This window comes from Dromiciops gliroides, chromosome 1 (assembly GCF_019393635.1).
Source record: "Dromiciops gliroides isolate mDroGli1 chromosome 1, mDroGli1.pri, whole genome shotgun sequence".
NCBI lineage: Eukaryota > Metazoa > Chordata > Mammalia > Microbiotheria > Microbiotheriidae > Dromiciops > Dromiciops gliroides.
In genome coordinates this window covers 597,173,334-597,190,477 of record NC_057861.1, presented here as the reverse complement: position 1 = coordinate 597,190,477, position 17,144 = coordinate 597,173,334, and the positions used below count along the sequence as shown (strand labels likewise).

At 39.9% G+C, this 17,144-nt stretch overlaps 1 protein-coding gene across 2 annotated transcripts in view; it reads left to right on the top strand.

Annotated features, from left to right (window-relative positions):
• Positions 1-17,144, top strand: part of MGRN1 (mahogunin ring finger 1) — a 115,676-nt gene that overhangs the window by 63,898 nt on the left and 34,634 nt on the right. For both annotated transcript variants that reach the window (XM_043964034.1, XM_043964028.1), the window contains exons 8-10: positions 2,981-3,028; positions 8,295-8,363; positions 10,318-10,477. In XM_043964034.1, the coding sequence (XP_043819969.1) occupies positions 2,981-3,028; positions 8,295-8,363; positions 10,318-10,477 (277 nt within the window). The remainder of the gene's footprint in view (positions 1-2,980; positions 3,029-8,294; positions 8,364-10,317; positions 10,478-17,144) is intronic.

The window sequence follows — 17,144 nt, the reverse complement described above, 5'->3', positions numbered from 1 at the left end:
ACAACATGTACACAGGTAATCAGGGGTGGGGTGGGGAGGGAAGGCACTAGGAGCTGGTGATATCAGGAAATGCCTCATACAATAGGAAGGGGTATTTGAGCTAAGCTTTGAAGGAACCTAGGAGTTCTAAAAGGATGGAGGTGAGGACAGGCTGTATTCCAAGTGTGATGGAATATTATGTGTGAAGAACAGTAAGAAAGCCAGCTTGGCTGGCCCAAATAGTGTGTGAAGGCTAGTGATCTATAATAAAGCTGAAAAAGTAGGTTGGGGCCTGGTTGTAATGGGCTTTAAAAACTAAGTAAAAGAATTTGTATTTGATCCTAAAGGCAATAGGGAGTAGGAGAGTTATATGGAAATAAGGAAAATAACTTAAGCAGCTCTACAGAAGATGGAATGGCAAGGGGAGAGACCTGAAGCATGGAGACCATTCAGTGGCTAATGTGGTGGCTGAAGCAAGAGAACGAGGGCCTAAACTAGAGCACCAGCCATGAGGTGGATAGAAGGGGATGGATGGGAGAGAGATTTCAGAAATAGAATTATCAAGACCTGGCAGCTAACTGATTGGATATGTGGGGCAAAGGAGACCAGGAATTCCAGGTTGAGTCCCAGGTTGCAAAGTTGAGTAATTTGAATGATGGCAGTGCCCTAAACAGAAATAAGGGAATTCAGCAAAGGGCTGTTTTGGAGATGTAGTCTACCTATGTAGAGTACCCTATAGGAATTTAAAATCTAAGGGTATATGAATGGGATCCCAGAGCCAAAGGAAAACATGACAGCAGGCCATTTTGTGTATTTTAGATGGGAGAAGCTAGAGAAGGAGGAAGATTGGTTAAGTACATATATAATTAGAAGAGAAATTCATGGAAAGTCATCATCTGAATTTCATGACTGAATTGAGCAAGGAGAAGGGATTATGGTCAGTTCTTATGTCATCCATAGAAGAGGTAGATTTTCAGAAGCTGTTTGAATGATAAGAAAAAAGACAGTGGAGGTTGCAGGCAGGAATGGAATGTGGTTCTGCTTTGGAGAAGGCTCAAAGGCATTATTCTTGTTGTGGAGAGAGTAAGCCAGTCTGAATTGGTAAGAAAGATATTTATAGAATATATATATATTTTTAAAAATACAGCTTTTGGGGCAATTAGGTGGTGCAGTGGATAGAGCACCAGCCCTGGATTCAGGAGGACCTGAGTTCAAATCCAGCCTCAGACACATAACACTTCCTAGCTGTGTAACCTTGGGCAAGTCACTTAACCCCAATTGCCTCACCAAAAAAAAAAGAAAGAAAGAAAGAAATACAGCTTGTTATTTTAAAGAACTATTATACATATGTATTTGCAATGACACATTATTCTGCCTTAACTTGTTCCTACACTGTGGGTCCTTTTCTGAATTGTGTTTGCCTTATCACCAGGAATCCCTTTTGTAATTTGGCTTTGTAATGGTAAATGCCCCCTTTATGCAAAGCCTGGTGCTTTTGAGAAAGTTGCAGTTGCTTGGTAACAGAGATTGGGTTGCCAGGCATTATAGGTCATTTTCTGTCCATTATTTTCCATTCACTTATTAAGCAAACACAAAACCTAGATAGATAACCTCTCTTGACTGTGACCCTTCTAGGAGCTCTGTGACGGGTTCCCAGTGTGTTTGAAAATGGGCTACTAAATCAGTCTCAGTATTAACCTAGTACCAAGACACTTGTTTTGTGTTTTCACATACACTATCTTATGTTGATCTTTGTAATTGCCTTTTTTGGAAAGCAAGAAAGATGTTATTATCATCTCAGTTTTATAGATGAAGAAACAAAGAATGGCCCATGGTCACAAGTTGGGCAGAACTATCACTAGAACCCAGGCCTCCTGAACCTAAGCCAGTGTGTTTTTCCTTGTAGCGAATTGCATTTTTCCCCCAGACTGTAGTGGGGATAGATTTGGTTTTGTGCCTTGCATTATCACCTCTTCTCCTTATAAGAGAATGAAGGCTTTATGAAGCATCTGGCTGGGGTCAAGAGGGTTTTTTTGATCAGTTGTTCAGTCATGCGTGACTCTGTCGTGGACAAAAAAAATCCATGGGGTTTTCTGGGCCAAAATACCGGAGTGGTTTACCGTTTCCTTCTTCAATAGATTAAGGCAATCAGAGGTTAAGTGACTTGCTCAGGGTCACACAGCTAGTAAATGTCTGAGGCAAGAATTGAACTCAGGTCTTCCTGACTTCAGGCCCAGTTCTCTATCCACTGAGCCTTCTAGCTGCCTCAGGAGGTTTAGTCTTTGGTAAAGCAAACTCCTGAAGTAGGGATAGAACCTCAGCCTCCATTACATGATAATTATTGACTGGGCTCACCTTCGGAGTTGGAGGAGCAAATGATAAATATTTATACTTCCATATTCACTTCCCATAGTAGATTAAATACCCCACATACCTTCTCAAGACTTCTGCATTGTTTTAAAACACAGTGTGATATTACTTTAATTTCATAGTCTAGTATCTTGAGTCTAGTAGCCTTTACTAAACTCTTAAGTGCAGGTCTAAATTAACTCTGAGGAAATAATTGGATATTTCACAGAGCTAGTACCTTGCCTTGTCATTAACCCAAATAAAACTTCTGTTCCACCCTTCGTGTTTTGAGACAGCTTAAACTCTATTTTTCTTTACTCAGAAATTTCCTTGTGTCTTTCAGTTGTGTTCCCTAAGCTAGATTGTAAGTTCCTTAAGAGCAGCAATTAGGCCTTAGCCATTTTGTCTTCCACAAAGCTTGACATAGTACCCTTTTATACAGCAACCACTCAGTGTTGGTGACTGAGTGACTTGGTGAATGAGAGAAAAGGCCAAGGAACATTCTCAGCCATCATGGGGAAAAAAAGGAAAAAGAGATTTGATTGATGCCTTTTCTAAAAATTCCCCCAGAAAACTTGTCAGTAAAAAAAATTACCATAATTGACCTTGAGTATATTGGTTTGTCCATTTAAAGATCTTTTTTTCCTTACAGCACGTTGACGGCAGCTTCTCTGTGAAGCCTTTAAAACAGAAGCAGATTGTAAGTGTGTTATCTTTTTTAATTTAAAATTTTTTAACTATTGTAAATGTATTTGATTTTTTAAAAATAACAACCCCTATTTACTAATGTTCTTGGGCCATTGTATCTTTTTTTGCCTAAATCTCTATAGTGAGTTTACCTTGGATGTCCACAAAAGGAAATGGAGGACACAGGTTCCTTTTCTATTATTATACCAACTATAGAGACTCACAAATTCTGAAACTACAAATCACAGATATCATGATGTTGCTTGCCACAGACAGGCTGCAGCTAAGGGGATAAAAGATGAAGCAGTGTGGAAGAAGTAGGTTGCACAATCCTAGCCAAATGAACCAAATCTGGTATTTTCCAGAGGAAATATGACACCTACCTTTCCTAAAATCAACAGTTCCTGTGAAACTGGCTCTGTTCTTTCAACCCTGAAGCTGTGTTTTGTGTCAGACCTCTGACAGGTGCCCCTACCTTTTCTCAGAAAGGATTCCCTACTGCCAGGAGGACTATCACCAAGCAAGCTTTTTCTGTTGATGGCCAGCTTTAGGGCTCAGGGAAGAGTTCATTTAAATTGAGCCACCAGAGGCAGCTGGGTGGTGCAGTGGATAAAGCACTGGCTCTGGATTCAGGAGGACCTGAGTTCAAATATGACCTCAGACACTTGACACGCACTAGCTGTGTAATCCCGTACAAGTCACTTAACCCTCATTGCCCCCCCCCCCCATAAATAAATAAATTGAGCCACCTTTGATTCACATGTCTCCATTTTCACAAATTCAAATGCCATTGAAAAGTGATTTTTAAAAAAATTGGAGCCCTTAATAAAGTAAGCAGAGCCAGAATAACTATGACTATAGCAATATAAATGAAAAGATTACTAAGAATAAGCCTGTCTGAATTTAATGAAACTAACCTGTTTCTTCTTCGTAGAGATGTGGGGGACTCCTAGGGAAGAATGTTATTCTCAGATGCAGTCACTGTGTGGAATGTTTTTGCTTAACTTGTTTTCTTTGCTATAAGCAGGAATCAGTTTAGGTGGGGAGGGAAAGTGAGGAGGAAAGTATTTCCAGAAGTCATTGTGATACAGAAACAAACTACATCTATAAAATGTATTTTTAAAAATGTATTTAAAAAAAAAATTTGTGGGGGGCAGCTGGGTGGTGCAGTGGATAGAGCACCAGCCCTGGATTCAGGAGGACCTGAGTTCAAATCCGGCCTCAGACCTTTGACATTTACTAGCTGTGTGATCCTGGGCAAGTCACTTAACCCCAATTGCGTCACTAAAAAAAAAAATTGTGGAAGGGGCAGGATCTGATTCTCTGCTGGAGGCAACTTCTAATGAGGAAACTGCCTCTACTAATGAATATCAGTGCCTCTATAAATTCTAGTCTCAGAGAATTTCCTACAATGAATCACAGCTAGAATCAGAAATAGGACTCTGAGCCCAGGACTTCCTGACTTAGGTATCCACTATGTCGCACAGCTTCTTAATATACTTTTTTTTTTTTGTTTGGTTTGGTTTGGTTTTTTTGGGGGGGGTTTGTGGGACAGTGGGGGTTAAGTGACTTGCCCAGGATCACACAGCTAGTATGTGTCAAGTGTCTGAGGCTGGATTTGAACTCAGGTACTCCTGAATCCAGGGCCGGTGCTTTATCTACTGTGCCACCTAGCCGCCCCTTAATATACTTTTATTTCTTTCTTAAAGCAAATTATAAAGTGTGCTTCAAGTACTTCCATTTTAAAAATACACTTAATGGCTGACCTCATTGCACTTGGCAACTGGTTATTTTCAGGAGTCCAGTTTCCCACTGTCACTTCAGCTCCAGAATAGTACTGGAAAAGTATTATTTTGTGGGGAAAAAAAATCAAGATTGGGAGTAGGTATCAAAAACACATACCCACAATGCCTAGAAAATGAAGGCTTTGTCAGAGGTGCTGAGGTGGAGGATTCCAGAAATCCTGGAAGGCAGAGAAAGAGGAAAAGAAAAACAAAAACTGGAGTTGAACCAAAGGAGCTAATGCTGTTAAAAGTTTTAAATACTAAAATATTTTAAATTGAAATCTGGTAATAAAGCTCAGCAAAGATGCAAGTATCAATCAGGAAGGTCCGGAGGAGTATAAAACTATAGAAACTTAGTCTCAGATTTCAATAATATTTGTTGAAAGTGGTCATTGTGAAAAGATCAAAGATATTGGCAAGGCATATCATGTATTTAAAATGGGCTTGGTATTCTTTTTTTTTGTTTGGTTGGTTTTTTTTGTTTGTTTGGTTTTTGTTTTTTTTTTAGTGAGGCAATTGGGGTTAAGTGACTTGCCCAGGGTCACACAGCTAGTAAGTGTTAAGTGTCTGAGGCCTGATTTGAACTCAGGTACTCCTGACTCCAGGGCCGGTGCTCTATCCACTGCGCCACCTAGCTGCCCCGGTATTCTTTTTAAAATTTTTATGGATGGGAGCAATTAGGTGGCTGCAGTGGATAAAGCACTGGCTCTGGATCCAGGAGGACCTGAGTTCAAATCTGGCCTCAGACACTTGACACTTAGTAGGTGTGTGACCTTGGGCAAGTCAGTTAACCCTCATTGCCCCTCCAAACAAACAAACAAAAATTTATGGATATCTTTTATTATATATCACTTGATTTCCCAATATTTCCTTCTCCTTCACCATCCAGAGAATTATTCTCTATAATAAAAAAGGAAAAGGAAAAAAAAATGAAAGGGGGAAAAAGCAGTCCATCAAAATTAACACACCAGCCACATCCAGTAATGTATGAGTGAATGAAAAACAGCATAGAAATGCTTGCTGTGTGGCAATCACTGTTTCCTGGGCCTGCAGATGTAACTACTAAAGCAAAACTATCTCTACCCTTAAAGAATTTAATATTGTAGTAGGGGAAGACAACATATACAAGTGAATAAGTAGTGTCCAGGGAAAAGTATTTTAGTTTACAGTGTCACAAAACTAGTGAGTGGAGCTTATATAGGGGAGTCACTTGATAGGGACAGTCTGTAAAGAAATGGCCAATGTGAACAGTTGGATGGGATCTGAAGCTGTGCTCCACATCTGTTAAGTACTCTACCTCTTAAGACATATGGGGCAATGCATATTTCTTCTTTGGTGCTAAGTATTGTCATTATAATTATACAGGATTCTTAGATTTTTTTTTGGTTGTTGATCTTTCCATTTACATTGTTGTAATCATTCTGCGTTTTCTTTTTCTAGTTCTGTTTACCTCATTTTGTATCAGTTCATATGTCTTTCTCATGCCTTCTTCTTTATTCCTTTACATTTCTGTAGCACGCTTTGCTTAGACATTCCAGACAACTGTCATCTACTCTGTTTTTAAGTACTTCAGAAAATGTTGTAAATATTTTGGTATATATTGAATCTTTCTGTCTTTAACGTTCTTGTTATATATATATATATATATATGTAATAGTGAAGTCCCTAGATCAAAGGCTATGGACATTTTTGTCACTTAATATAATTCCAAATTGCTCTGTGGAATGGCTGATGCATTTTACAAATCCATCAAGTATATTAATCTGCCTATCTTTGCAAAACTCTGCCAACATTAACTATTCCCATCTCTTGTGATGTTTGCCAATTTCCTGGGTATGAGATAAAACCTCAGAGTTGTTTTGGTTTGCATTTCTCTTACTATTAGTGATTTAGGCCATTTTTCCATATGTATTTTTGATAGTTTGTAATTCTTTTGAGAACTGTGTGTTCAAATTCTTTGCCCTTTTATCCTTTGGGGAATAACTTTTTATATATTTGGTGTTTAACTTTGTGGTCTTTAAACTGGAAATTGTTTCAAAACAGATAATAAGATATTATCTTATACATTATACAAGAAAAAGATAATAAAAAAGTAACAACTGAGGATCTCATCTGTTTCCCCTGAAAAGTCCAAGCCAAAACAAGGAAAACTTCTAACTAGATAGGAGAAAATATCTGGTGCCTAATGATCAAAGATATTTATCTTAAGGCATTATTTTGTGAATTTTAGAGACTATTAATGTTTTACAGAGGTGACTCCACAGTGGAATCACTGTCCACACAAAAAACCCTGGGTTTTTTATAGAAATGGGGATGAATTTTCATTTGCATTGCCATACTTCGTTCCTCTTATGATCAAAAATATTAATTCCTAAGATGACTTGTTTAGTCTTCAGCATGCTATGTGTCTGGGGAGTAGAATGAAGCCAATTGGATCATATAGTGGTTGAACCTAAGACCTTGGCTTCATTAATACTAGTTTCTGGGGCAGCTAGGTGGCGCAGTGGATAGAGACCGGCCCTGGAGTGTCAGGAGGACCTGAGTTCAAATCTGGCCTCAGACACTTACACTTACTAGCTGTGTGACCCTGGGCAAGTCACTTAACCCCAATTGCCTCACTTTAAAAAACAAATAAGCAAACAATTTTCTAAATAACTAAACCAGCCTAACTGGCCACAGACACTATATAGCAGAAAAGTCAAACTTGCAGCTTGAAAATTCCTGAGTAGCCCAGGCAATTTGATAATGTAATTAGGAAGTGTTTAACAAAGTAAATAAAAATACAATAAAACATAAAGAATGTTAATTCGTTGTTTTCTATGTCAATATGTGGTTCATGGGGATTTTTTCCTATTTGAGCTTGACACCACTGCTGTATAGTACTAACAAGTCAGAGCTGAAGATTTTTTTTTTTCAGTGTGGTATCTTCTGGCATTAACTAAACCCATTTTCTTGATCTAAGGTTGAGGTTCTTAACTTACAACCAATTACTTTGTTTTTGTATGTGTATACACACACACATACACATATATACACATATACATATGTGGTGTGTATATATATGTATGAATATATGTATATATATGCAAATACATATACATATACACATGTATTTTATAACTATTCAATATATATAATTCTATGTAGTTTATTTGAGAAAGGATTCATAAGCTTCATTAGATTGCCATAGGTGCCCATGACACAGAAAATGTTAAGAGCCCCCCACCCTAGGCTATGCACATGCATGTTGAGCTTGCTCATCACAATTTTCTGATGTGCCCTTTCCAGGGCCACAGTGGCTAAGACTGTAGCTTATTATCTTTCCTTTTTGCTGATGTTCATTCCTATCTCATTTATCTAGAGGTAGGTGCGTATTAAGACCAACACCAAATGCCATTTGATACATTGGGAAGCTTTCTACAATAACCCTTTCCTCTATAAAATAATTCAGTAATAAGGCAAAGTGATATAGAAAGAAATGATTTTGTTTTTTAGGTGGATCGAGTCAGCTACCTCCTCCAGGAAATCTACGGTATTGAAAACAAAAACAACCAGGAAACCAAGGTAGGTTTGTGAGTTAACAACAATTTATTGAGCACTACTTACAAGGTTTTGAGCGATGAGATTTATTTGAGAGAAAGGGGATTGTAATTAATAACAGGATCATGTCCTTTTGCTTTTACAAGGAGGTTCAGGTAGCTTCTATGTCTGTAGAACACAACTACTCCAAGACTAACTCACTTTTCTATTTTAACTTAGCCTCTCAAGGAAAGCAGACGTTTCTTTCTGTATAGGCTGAGTGCCTACTGAATTTTCCAGGCCTTTTTGCTAATTTCTGTCCCATCTGAGACATAAATAGGGAGTACAGCAATAAAGGCTTCTGAGATCTTTTCCTGTCATCCATCACTTCTCTGCCTTATGCGGTTTCCCCATCACATAAGAAGGTTTTATGCTGTGTTTCTACCATTCAGGGATGTTTAGAAAAACAGAATTTGCTACAAAACAGATCTATATTTGGCCCCATCCATGGGGTTTAAGTAATGAAATGCCAAGAAGTGGTCCCACAGCCCACCATGACATTAAGCACAGCATTATGGTGAGTTACCAATGTCTAGAAGCACTGTGAAGACTCTCCTGACATTCACATTGTATGAAGACTTTCTTTGTCCGTTTCCTCTCACAACACTTGCTTTCCCCTCTCTTCAGGGAGATAGATGGTATCAGAATGGTGGGAGTTTTTTATACTCCTGAATAAACCTGATGAGTTAGGTCACCATCTGACCCACTCTTCCAGGCCAGTGTTTCTCATGCTGAGGTCCTGCCATGGGCTGGGTTGTATATTTCACTTGTGTGAATAAAGAACACTTGATGGAGTGGCAAGAACAGGGCTTCCATGTTGGTTCCCAGGGCTGAGGGTTTGCCTTGTCCTGGGTTAATAATGACTCATTTGTCGTTAATATGATGGTTTGGTTTTGCTATTTCAGCAAAAAAGATTTAAATCTGAGAGTTTTAATGGATTGTAGCAGATTTGAGTTGACAGGTCAAGTAAATTATATTTCACATTTTAAACACCCAGCTTCAACCTTTTGATCAGTCTTGAATTGTTTAAAATTTGTCTTGCACAAAGTAAATAAGATTGCCAGCTTGGCTTGATGGGTAGCATAAGAGCTGCAGATAGGAAGAGCTTGCTCTGCTTGGGAAGGACCTGCTTTCTCTTTTTAAAAAAAAAAAATTTAATTGATTTATTTAAATTATTTTTCCAGTTACATGTAAAGATATTTTTAGAGTTCCAGATTTTTGCCCTCCCTTCCCCAAGACAGCAAGCAGTTTGATATAGGTTATACATTACAATCATGTTAAACATATTTCCACATTAGTCATGTTGTAAGTGAAGAATCAAAACAAAAGGGGAAAAAAACTCAAAAAAGAATAAACAAGAACAATAACACAAAAGTAACAACAAAAGTGAAAATAGTATGCTTCGGTCTTCATTCAGACTCCGTAGTTCTTTTTATGAATGTGGAGAGCATTTTCCACCACAAGTCTTTTGACATTATCTTGGATCATTGCATTGCTGAGAAGAATTAAGTCTATCACAGTTGATCATCCCACAGTGTTGTTGATATTGTGTACAGTGTTCTCTTGGTTCTGTTCATTTCACTCAGCATCAATTCATGTAAGTCCAGGTTTTTCTGAAATCCATCTGCTTTTCATTTCTTACAGCACAATAGTATTCCACTACATTTATATACCACAACTTGTTTAGCCATTCCCCAATTGATGGGCATTCCCTGAATTTCCAATTCTTTGTTACTACAGAAAGAGCATCTATAAATATTTTTGTACATGTGGGTCCTTTTCCCTTTTTTATGATCTCTTTGGGATACAGACCTAGTAGTGGTATTAGGACCTGCTTTCTCCATGGTTCTTTGCACCTCCTTGTATTGTGTTCATGTTGCCTCCTGTTTACCTGTGGAATTTTTTGAGAAGCTAACTTGGAAATTATTTGTTGTTACAGCCCTCTGATGATGAGAACAGTGACAACAGCAACGAATGTGTTGTGTGCCTATCTGACCTGCGAGACACTCTGATCCTTCCGTGTCGACACCTTTGCCTTTGTAACTCATGTGCTGATACCCTGCGCTATCAAGCAAATAACTGCCCCATCTGCAGGCTCCGTAAGTATTCTGGGAAAAGGTGATCTCCATTTCCTACCGGGACCCAAACATTAATTCTCAAAGAAATAAGAATAACTAGTTCTGCCTTTGTACGCAGGCAAGGCTGCCTTGTGCTTGCTTGATGTGTATGTATGGTTTGGGTTTTGTTTTCAGTTTTTGTCCATCTTGGCAAAATAGCATGGCGCTGTGCTTTTTAGGGTAATAATGAAGCAATCTTCTATTATAATGACTAACTGTAGGGAGAAGGATGGTTTCTCCTTTAAGATTATTTCTCTTAAATTTGCCACTAAAAATGGAATGTTCCATTTTCAAACATTGCATTTTAAAATATTGGTCCTGAAGCCACCGTTGCCATGCCCAGTGAATCTGAATGAGTTGTCTCATCTGTAGACACTTTGATAAAGTTTCTGTCCTCATCCTTGTGGGATATATCTTGTCTTGGGCAGCCTTTCCCAGTTTCCTCTAACTGCAAACAGGAAGGTCAGTGTAGGAATGACTTTCCTTGTAAAACTTTGCAGAAAAATGCCCCCATTCTAACCTGTATACACAGGAGTAAACCAGGAGAAAATGGGATTTCCTTTAGCCCCCCTGCTTCTCAGTTTGCCATAACCCTGCCCTCTCCATCGTCCTAAATAACCTTCTACTCTGTTGTCTTTCTATCATTCTTATCCTGGTTGACCTAGGAAACCCCTGCCTTCCTTTTCTGTTTTAACTCTCTGCCAGTGATAAGGGAATCTGATTCTTCCTTATGAAAGGCTATAAATGGATTTCTCAGGCTCTGAGCTTATTCCGAGGGCACAACAGTGAATGTCAAGCCTCTAGGCAAAGCAAACAATCTGGGATAAAGGCTAAGTCACCAGACTAGGTGTAGTAACACAAATCACGACTAAGGAAAAGGAGAGGCAGGAGATTGAAATAAAGAGCCGGAGGCACAAGTTTGACATGAGCTGTGTTGAGACTATTCTAGAAGAGGCTGACCCAGAAGAATGAAGCACCTTGTGACCACTTGTAGCTGCTCTTGTCCAGCAAGTCCCTGCCTGCCCAGCCAGTATAAAACCGAGCTGGTTTGGCCTGGCCCTAGGAGATCCAGAGTAGCTGCTCATAACTCTGTCCTGGCTACATAAAGGCAGTTACCGTTTTTCTCCTTTTTCTTTCCTTCTTGGTTCACAATTGACTTCAGCAGTTTGGAATCTGTATTTTTCCATAAGGCTCTGTTGGCTCTTTGTATCCCTCACGCATAGTTGAAAACCTCATATTGTACTTTCTGTCATATCATACATATGTCATCTCCTCAAATCTTACATTATACATCAAGATCATCAAGCATGAGTTCCCTATGTGTCCACTTTGACTTGTCCCTCCAGTTTTCTCCACAAGCCTCAAGATAGTACTTTTCTTCAGAACTAACTGCTAAAGCAGGGCTTCTTAAACTTTTTTCACTCATGACCCCTTTTTGCCTGAGAAATTTTTATATGACCCCGGGTATATAGGTATATAAAATAGGTATACTTAACCTTTTACTGTTGCTAAATTCTTCACCACCCTCACATTCAGTTAAGACCCCATATGGGGAGGGGGATCCACAGTTTAAGAAACTAGGCTCTCGATTACATAACTCCTTGCCTCAAGAAAGGCTTGGCTGGGGGGCAGCTAGGTGGCGCAGTGGATGAAGCACCGGCCCTGGATTCAGAAGGACCCGAGTTCAAAATCTGGCCTCAGACACTTGACACTTACTAGCTGTGTGACCTTGGGCAAATCACTTAACCCTCATTGCCCTGCCCCCCCCCCAAAATAGACTTCTATATTGTTGTTGATATCACTTGCCTCATTTTTTTTTTTTTTTAAGTGAGGCAATTGGGGTTAAGTGACTTGCCCAGGGTCACACAGCTAGTAAGTGTCAAGTGTCTGAGGCCGGATTTGAACTCAGGTACTCCTGAATCCAGGGCCAGTGCTCTATCCACTGTGCCACCTAGCTGCCCTGCCTCATTTTTTTTAACCACTTAATCCCTCCTTAACCATACTTATCAAGCTGGAAAAATTGTTTAAAGGTAACTAGTGAACTAGAGATCTTATCACTTAAATAAAAGGCAAAATAAAAACCATTGAGACTTAGTGGAGTAATACCTGTGACTGAGATATACCTCTGGAAAGCCATGCCTTATTCAAAAGAAACAGAGTTAGAAAAGGGGAGAAGGGGAAAATGGAATAGCATTGTTTATGAAGAAAATATACCGCCAATCATGACTTCAGAGGACTGTTGGGGACACATGTTCTTCCCTCTCTTCAGAGAAGTAGCAGACCGTTGGTCCAGAATGAGGCAGAAGTTTTCAGACATGGCTGGGGCGTTGTTTTCTTGAGTGTTCTTCTTTGTCATAAGGGAGAAGGGTTTTTTTTTGTTTGTTTTGGTTTGGTTTTTGGTTTTGGGGGGTTTTTTGCGCAGGGCAATGAGGCTTAACTTGCCCAGGGTCACACAACTAGTAAGTGTCAAGTGTCTGAGGCTCGATTTGAACTCAGGTCCTCCTGAATCCAGGGCCAGTGCTTTATCCACAGTGCTACCTAGCTGCCCCAAGGGAGAGTTTTATTGGTCAGAGAAGTCATTGGGAAGTGATATTCACAGTAAGAAGAGAACATCAGCATAGCATTTTTTAAAAGATCAACTCATATGAGGAAACCTAGAAATCTAATAGGAGAAGTATGGCATAATGTATTTGGATGGAGGTCAGTGGAGGCAGAGAAAGAAGCGATACTTTAATTGGCATATATACAGACCACCTGGATGGGGAAGAATCAGTTATTTGGACACCCGTCTGCTTGAATGCTTTCTCTGCCACAAGCAGAGTAGCTAACCCTTTCTTGACTTGCTTTAATGATAATTTTGTGCTGAGAAATGATGAAGACCTTGGAGGAAAAGTGCTACTCCATCTCATCATTTTTGCTGGACGAGAAGGCGACTGTGAATTGTAGAACCCTTGATTTGGGAAAGTTAAGGGTTCCAAAAGGTTAAGAGAGAGGTTAGTGAGTATGGCTTGGACAACATTCCACAGAAGAAGTCAGCTCTAGAAGGATGGGAAGCTATCATGAATGAAATTCTGAGGGCACAAAGAGAATTTGAATGAGGAAATGTGGGTGTTGTCTAAAAAGACCAATGTGGATGCACAGAAAACTTACCAGATGTGAAAATAAGTACATTTAATAAAGAGTGAATACAAGGTACCATGAGGGTAGTGCCCAGAGTGTTAGAACCTAGAATGTGCTAAGGCAGGCGAGGAGAGCAAAGGGAGCAAAATAACACCTTGCTAGTTAAGCACCTTCCTTTCTTGGGAGAAAGGAGGATCGAGGGAGGTATTCTCAACTCTTATTTTGCTTTGCTTTTCTCTGCTGAGGAGTATGATCTTTGCAGTGGAATGTGCAGAAGACTATAAAGCTCGTAGGGAGGTGATCCCTTATGTAATTAAGGGGATAGTAAAAGAACACTGAGCTGCTCTTGATGGGTTCAGGTTAGAACTGTTCCCTAGGGAATAGAAGCTACTCCATCATCAGGAAGCTTAGAAGCTTCATAGATCATAGAGAACTGGAAAGTTGTTGCTAGATTGGAGGAGGACTTGAGAAAGTCTCAGTTTTCAAAAAAAAAGAAGAAAACAGTCTGAAAACTATGGATCAGCACATTTTAATGCCTGCTAGAATTCTAGAACATTTATTAAAAGCATAATTAGCAGATATCTAGAAAAGGCAATCGTGATAATAAATACATTCATGGCTTCATCAAGAACAAATAAATCTTCCTTCCTTTTTTGGACAGGATTATGACACCGGTAGGTCAGGAGAATTCTGTAGCCAAATTTTACATAAAATTGATTTTTTTTTAATGGGGGGGGCAGGGAAAGGTCATAGTGATGTTTTTTATTGTTTTGGTGTTTTTTTTGTTTTTGTTTTTTGCGGGGCAGTGGGGGTTAAGTGACTTGCCCACGGTCACACAGCTAGTAAGTGTCAAGTGTCTGAGGCCGGATTTGAACTCAGGAACTCCTGAATCCAGGGCCGCCCCCAATAGTGGTGGTTTTTAACATCACTATTGCTCCCCAACAATACCCCTTCAATAGAATGTGTCCTTGTACCAAAAAGAACAGTTAATGAAAATAAAGCAACACATAAAGCATGTCTGGCTGTATGTGCTGCTGCTGACCATATGTGCAGTCCTCCCCACTCTGTCAAGAAGAGGAAAGTAAGTCTCATTATCAGTTCGCTAGCATTAATATTACATTCCGATCACGTTAATATGAATTCTGATGTCTTTTAGTGGTGCTACTTTGAATATTTTGGTATATGTAGCACCTTTTCCACTGTCTTTAAGTTCTTTGGGGTTATATATACCCAGGATTCATAGACCATAATTTTAGCAAATCTTTTGATAAATTCTGTAATGTTATTATTTTTTTCTTTTTTTTTTTGAGGGGCAATGAGGGTTAAGTGACTTGCCCAGGGTGACACAACTAGTAAGTGTCAAGTATCTGAGGTTGGATTTGAACTCAGGTACTCCTGAATCCAGGGCCAGTGCTTTATTCACTGCGCCACCTAGCTGCCCCCTGTAATGTTATTCTTGAGGACAATAGAGATGGACTCAGCATTGGTTGCATGGGTCAGACCCAATAAGGAGTCATTAATCATTCTACATCAACCTAACAGGTGGTCTCCAGTGAATTGTTCCAGGGATCTGTGCACATGGCTTTCTGTTGTTGAACTTTTAAAATCACTGACTTGGATAAAAGTTAGATGGCTTGCATATCAGATTTGAAGATAATGCAAAGCTTTTAGGGATTTCTTTTTTGTTTGTTTTGGGGACAATGAGAGTTAAGTGACTTTCCTAGGGTCACACAGCTAGTAAGTGTCAAGAGGGATTTCTTTTTTTTTTTTTTTTTTGTGGTAAGAAACATCTTTATTGGCTTTAGGTCATTCATTTTGTAGTGTCCAGCATGGATTATATTTTTAGAGAATCAATCTAAATTATACATACTCACATCCCCCCTGCCCTTGCCGCAGGCCAGGGACCACCCCCCCTTCTCTTTCCTCGATGCCCCCCACCCAGCAAGCAGAAGGAATTAGGAATTGAGGCATCCATTCCTGCCTCCAGCTGCCAACCTCGCCTCAGCCCCTGGGGTCTGCCAGGAGAACCGGGCCTCCCTGTGTCAGCTACATTCTCTCTAGCCTTGGTCACTCTGGGATATGGCCCAGGACATGCATCTGGGGAGGCCAGGAAGAGCCAAGAGGAGGCAGGCTGGGGCATCCCCACACCTTGTGGGCTTCCCTCCCCCCTAGGAGGCTTCAAAGGCTGGCTGGTTCCTGAGCACAGATGGACGGAGGGCACTGAAGGGGATTTCTAATGTGATAGATAACAATCACATTTCAAAACAATTTTGACAGACTAGAACACCAGGCCAAATCTAATAAGATGACATGTAGTCGGGAAAAATATAAAATCTTACATTCAGTTTAAAAAAATGAACTTCTCAACTCAGACACAGTGTTCCACCTCCCATCATTGTGCTGTTGAACTGTCTATTTCTCCTGCCTGAAATGATTGCCATTCATACCTCTGCTTCCTGGAATCACTGGTTTCTTTCAAGAGTCAACTCAAATACCACCTATTGCAAGTGATACCCCTGGTTATTAGTGCCTTTTATACCTCAGTTACCTTGTATTTATGTATATGTATGTCTTGTATGTGCCTATATATGGGTATGTTGTCTCCCTTATTAAACCATATTGTCAGTCCTTAGGAGGTATACATGTAATTTACACATAGCTACTAAATCGGTATTTCTTTCTTTTTTTTTTTTTTTGCGGGGCAATGGGGGTTAAGTGACTTGCCCATGGTCACACAGCTAGTAAGTGTCAAGTGTCTGAGGCCGGATTTGAACTCAGGAACTCCTGAATCCAGGGCCGGTGCTTTATCCACTGCTCCACCTAGCTGCCCCCTAAATCAGTATTTCTAAAGTACCAGGTCCCTCTCCTGCTCCAGAAGATTCACAATCTGACTCCAGCCTAGATTTCTAGCCTTGTTGCAAAATGCTATCCCTCAAAAGAATCTACATTTCAGTCTCACCTGGCCTTCTTGTACATGTTTTCCCACCTTCCAACTTTGCCCAGGCTGACTCCTTCAAAGCTCAGCTCAGGAGCCACCTTCTAAAGGAAGACTGTCCTGTTGCTAGCACCCTCTCCACAGAAATGACTTTGATTATGTGTTGTTATTTGCTGCGTATTATGTATGTGTTGTTTCCCCCTCCTCTCCAGTAAAATATTGAGGGCAAGATCTGTTTGGTTTTTGTTTTTACTTTCCTAATACCTGGTACATAGCTACTTAGCCAGCAAATAAACTTCCTGCCAAAGAGCATGCTTCAGAATGGGACGTGCCATCCCAGAATGTAGTCACATCTCCCTAGCTTGAGGTTTTCATACAAATGCTAGATGATCACTTGTCAGGTCGGTTGTGGAAAGTGGTCATTGGTGGCACAGTAGGCAGAGTCAAATCCAGACTTAGACACTTAGTAGCTGTGTAACCTACCTCAAGTAAGTTTGGCCTCTATTTCCTCGACTATAAAATGGGAATAACACTGGCACCTACCCTGCATGATGTCTGTGATGATCAAATGAAATAATATTTTTGAAAAGTGTT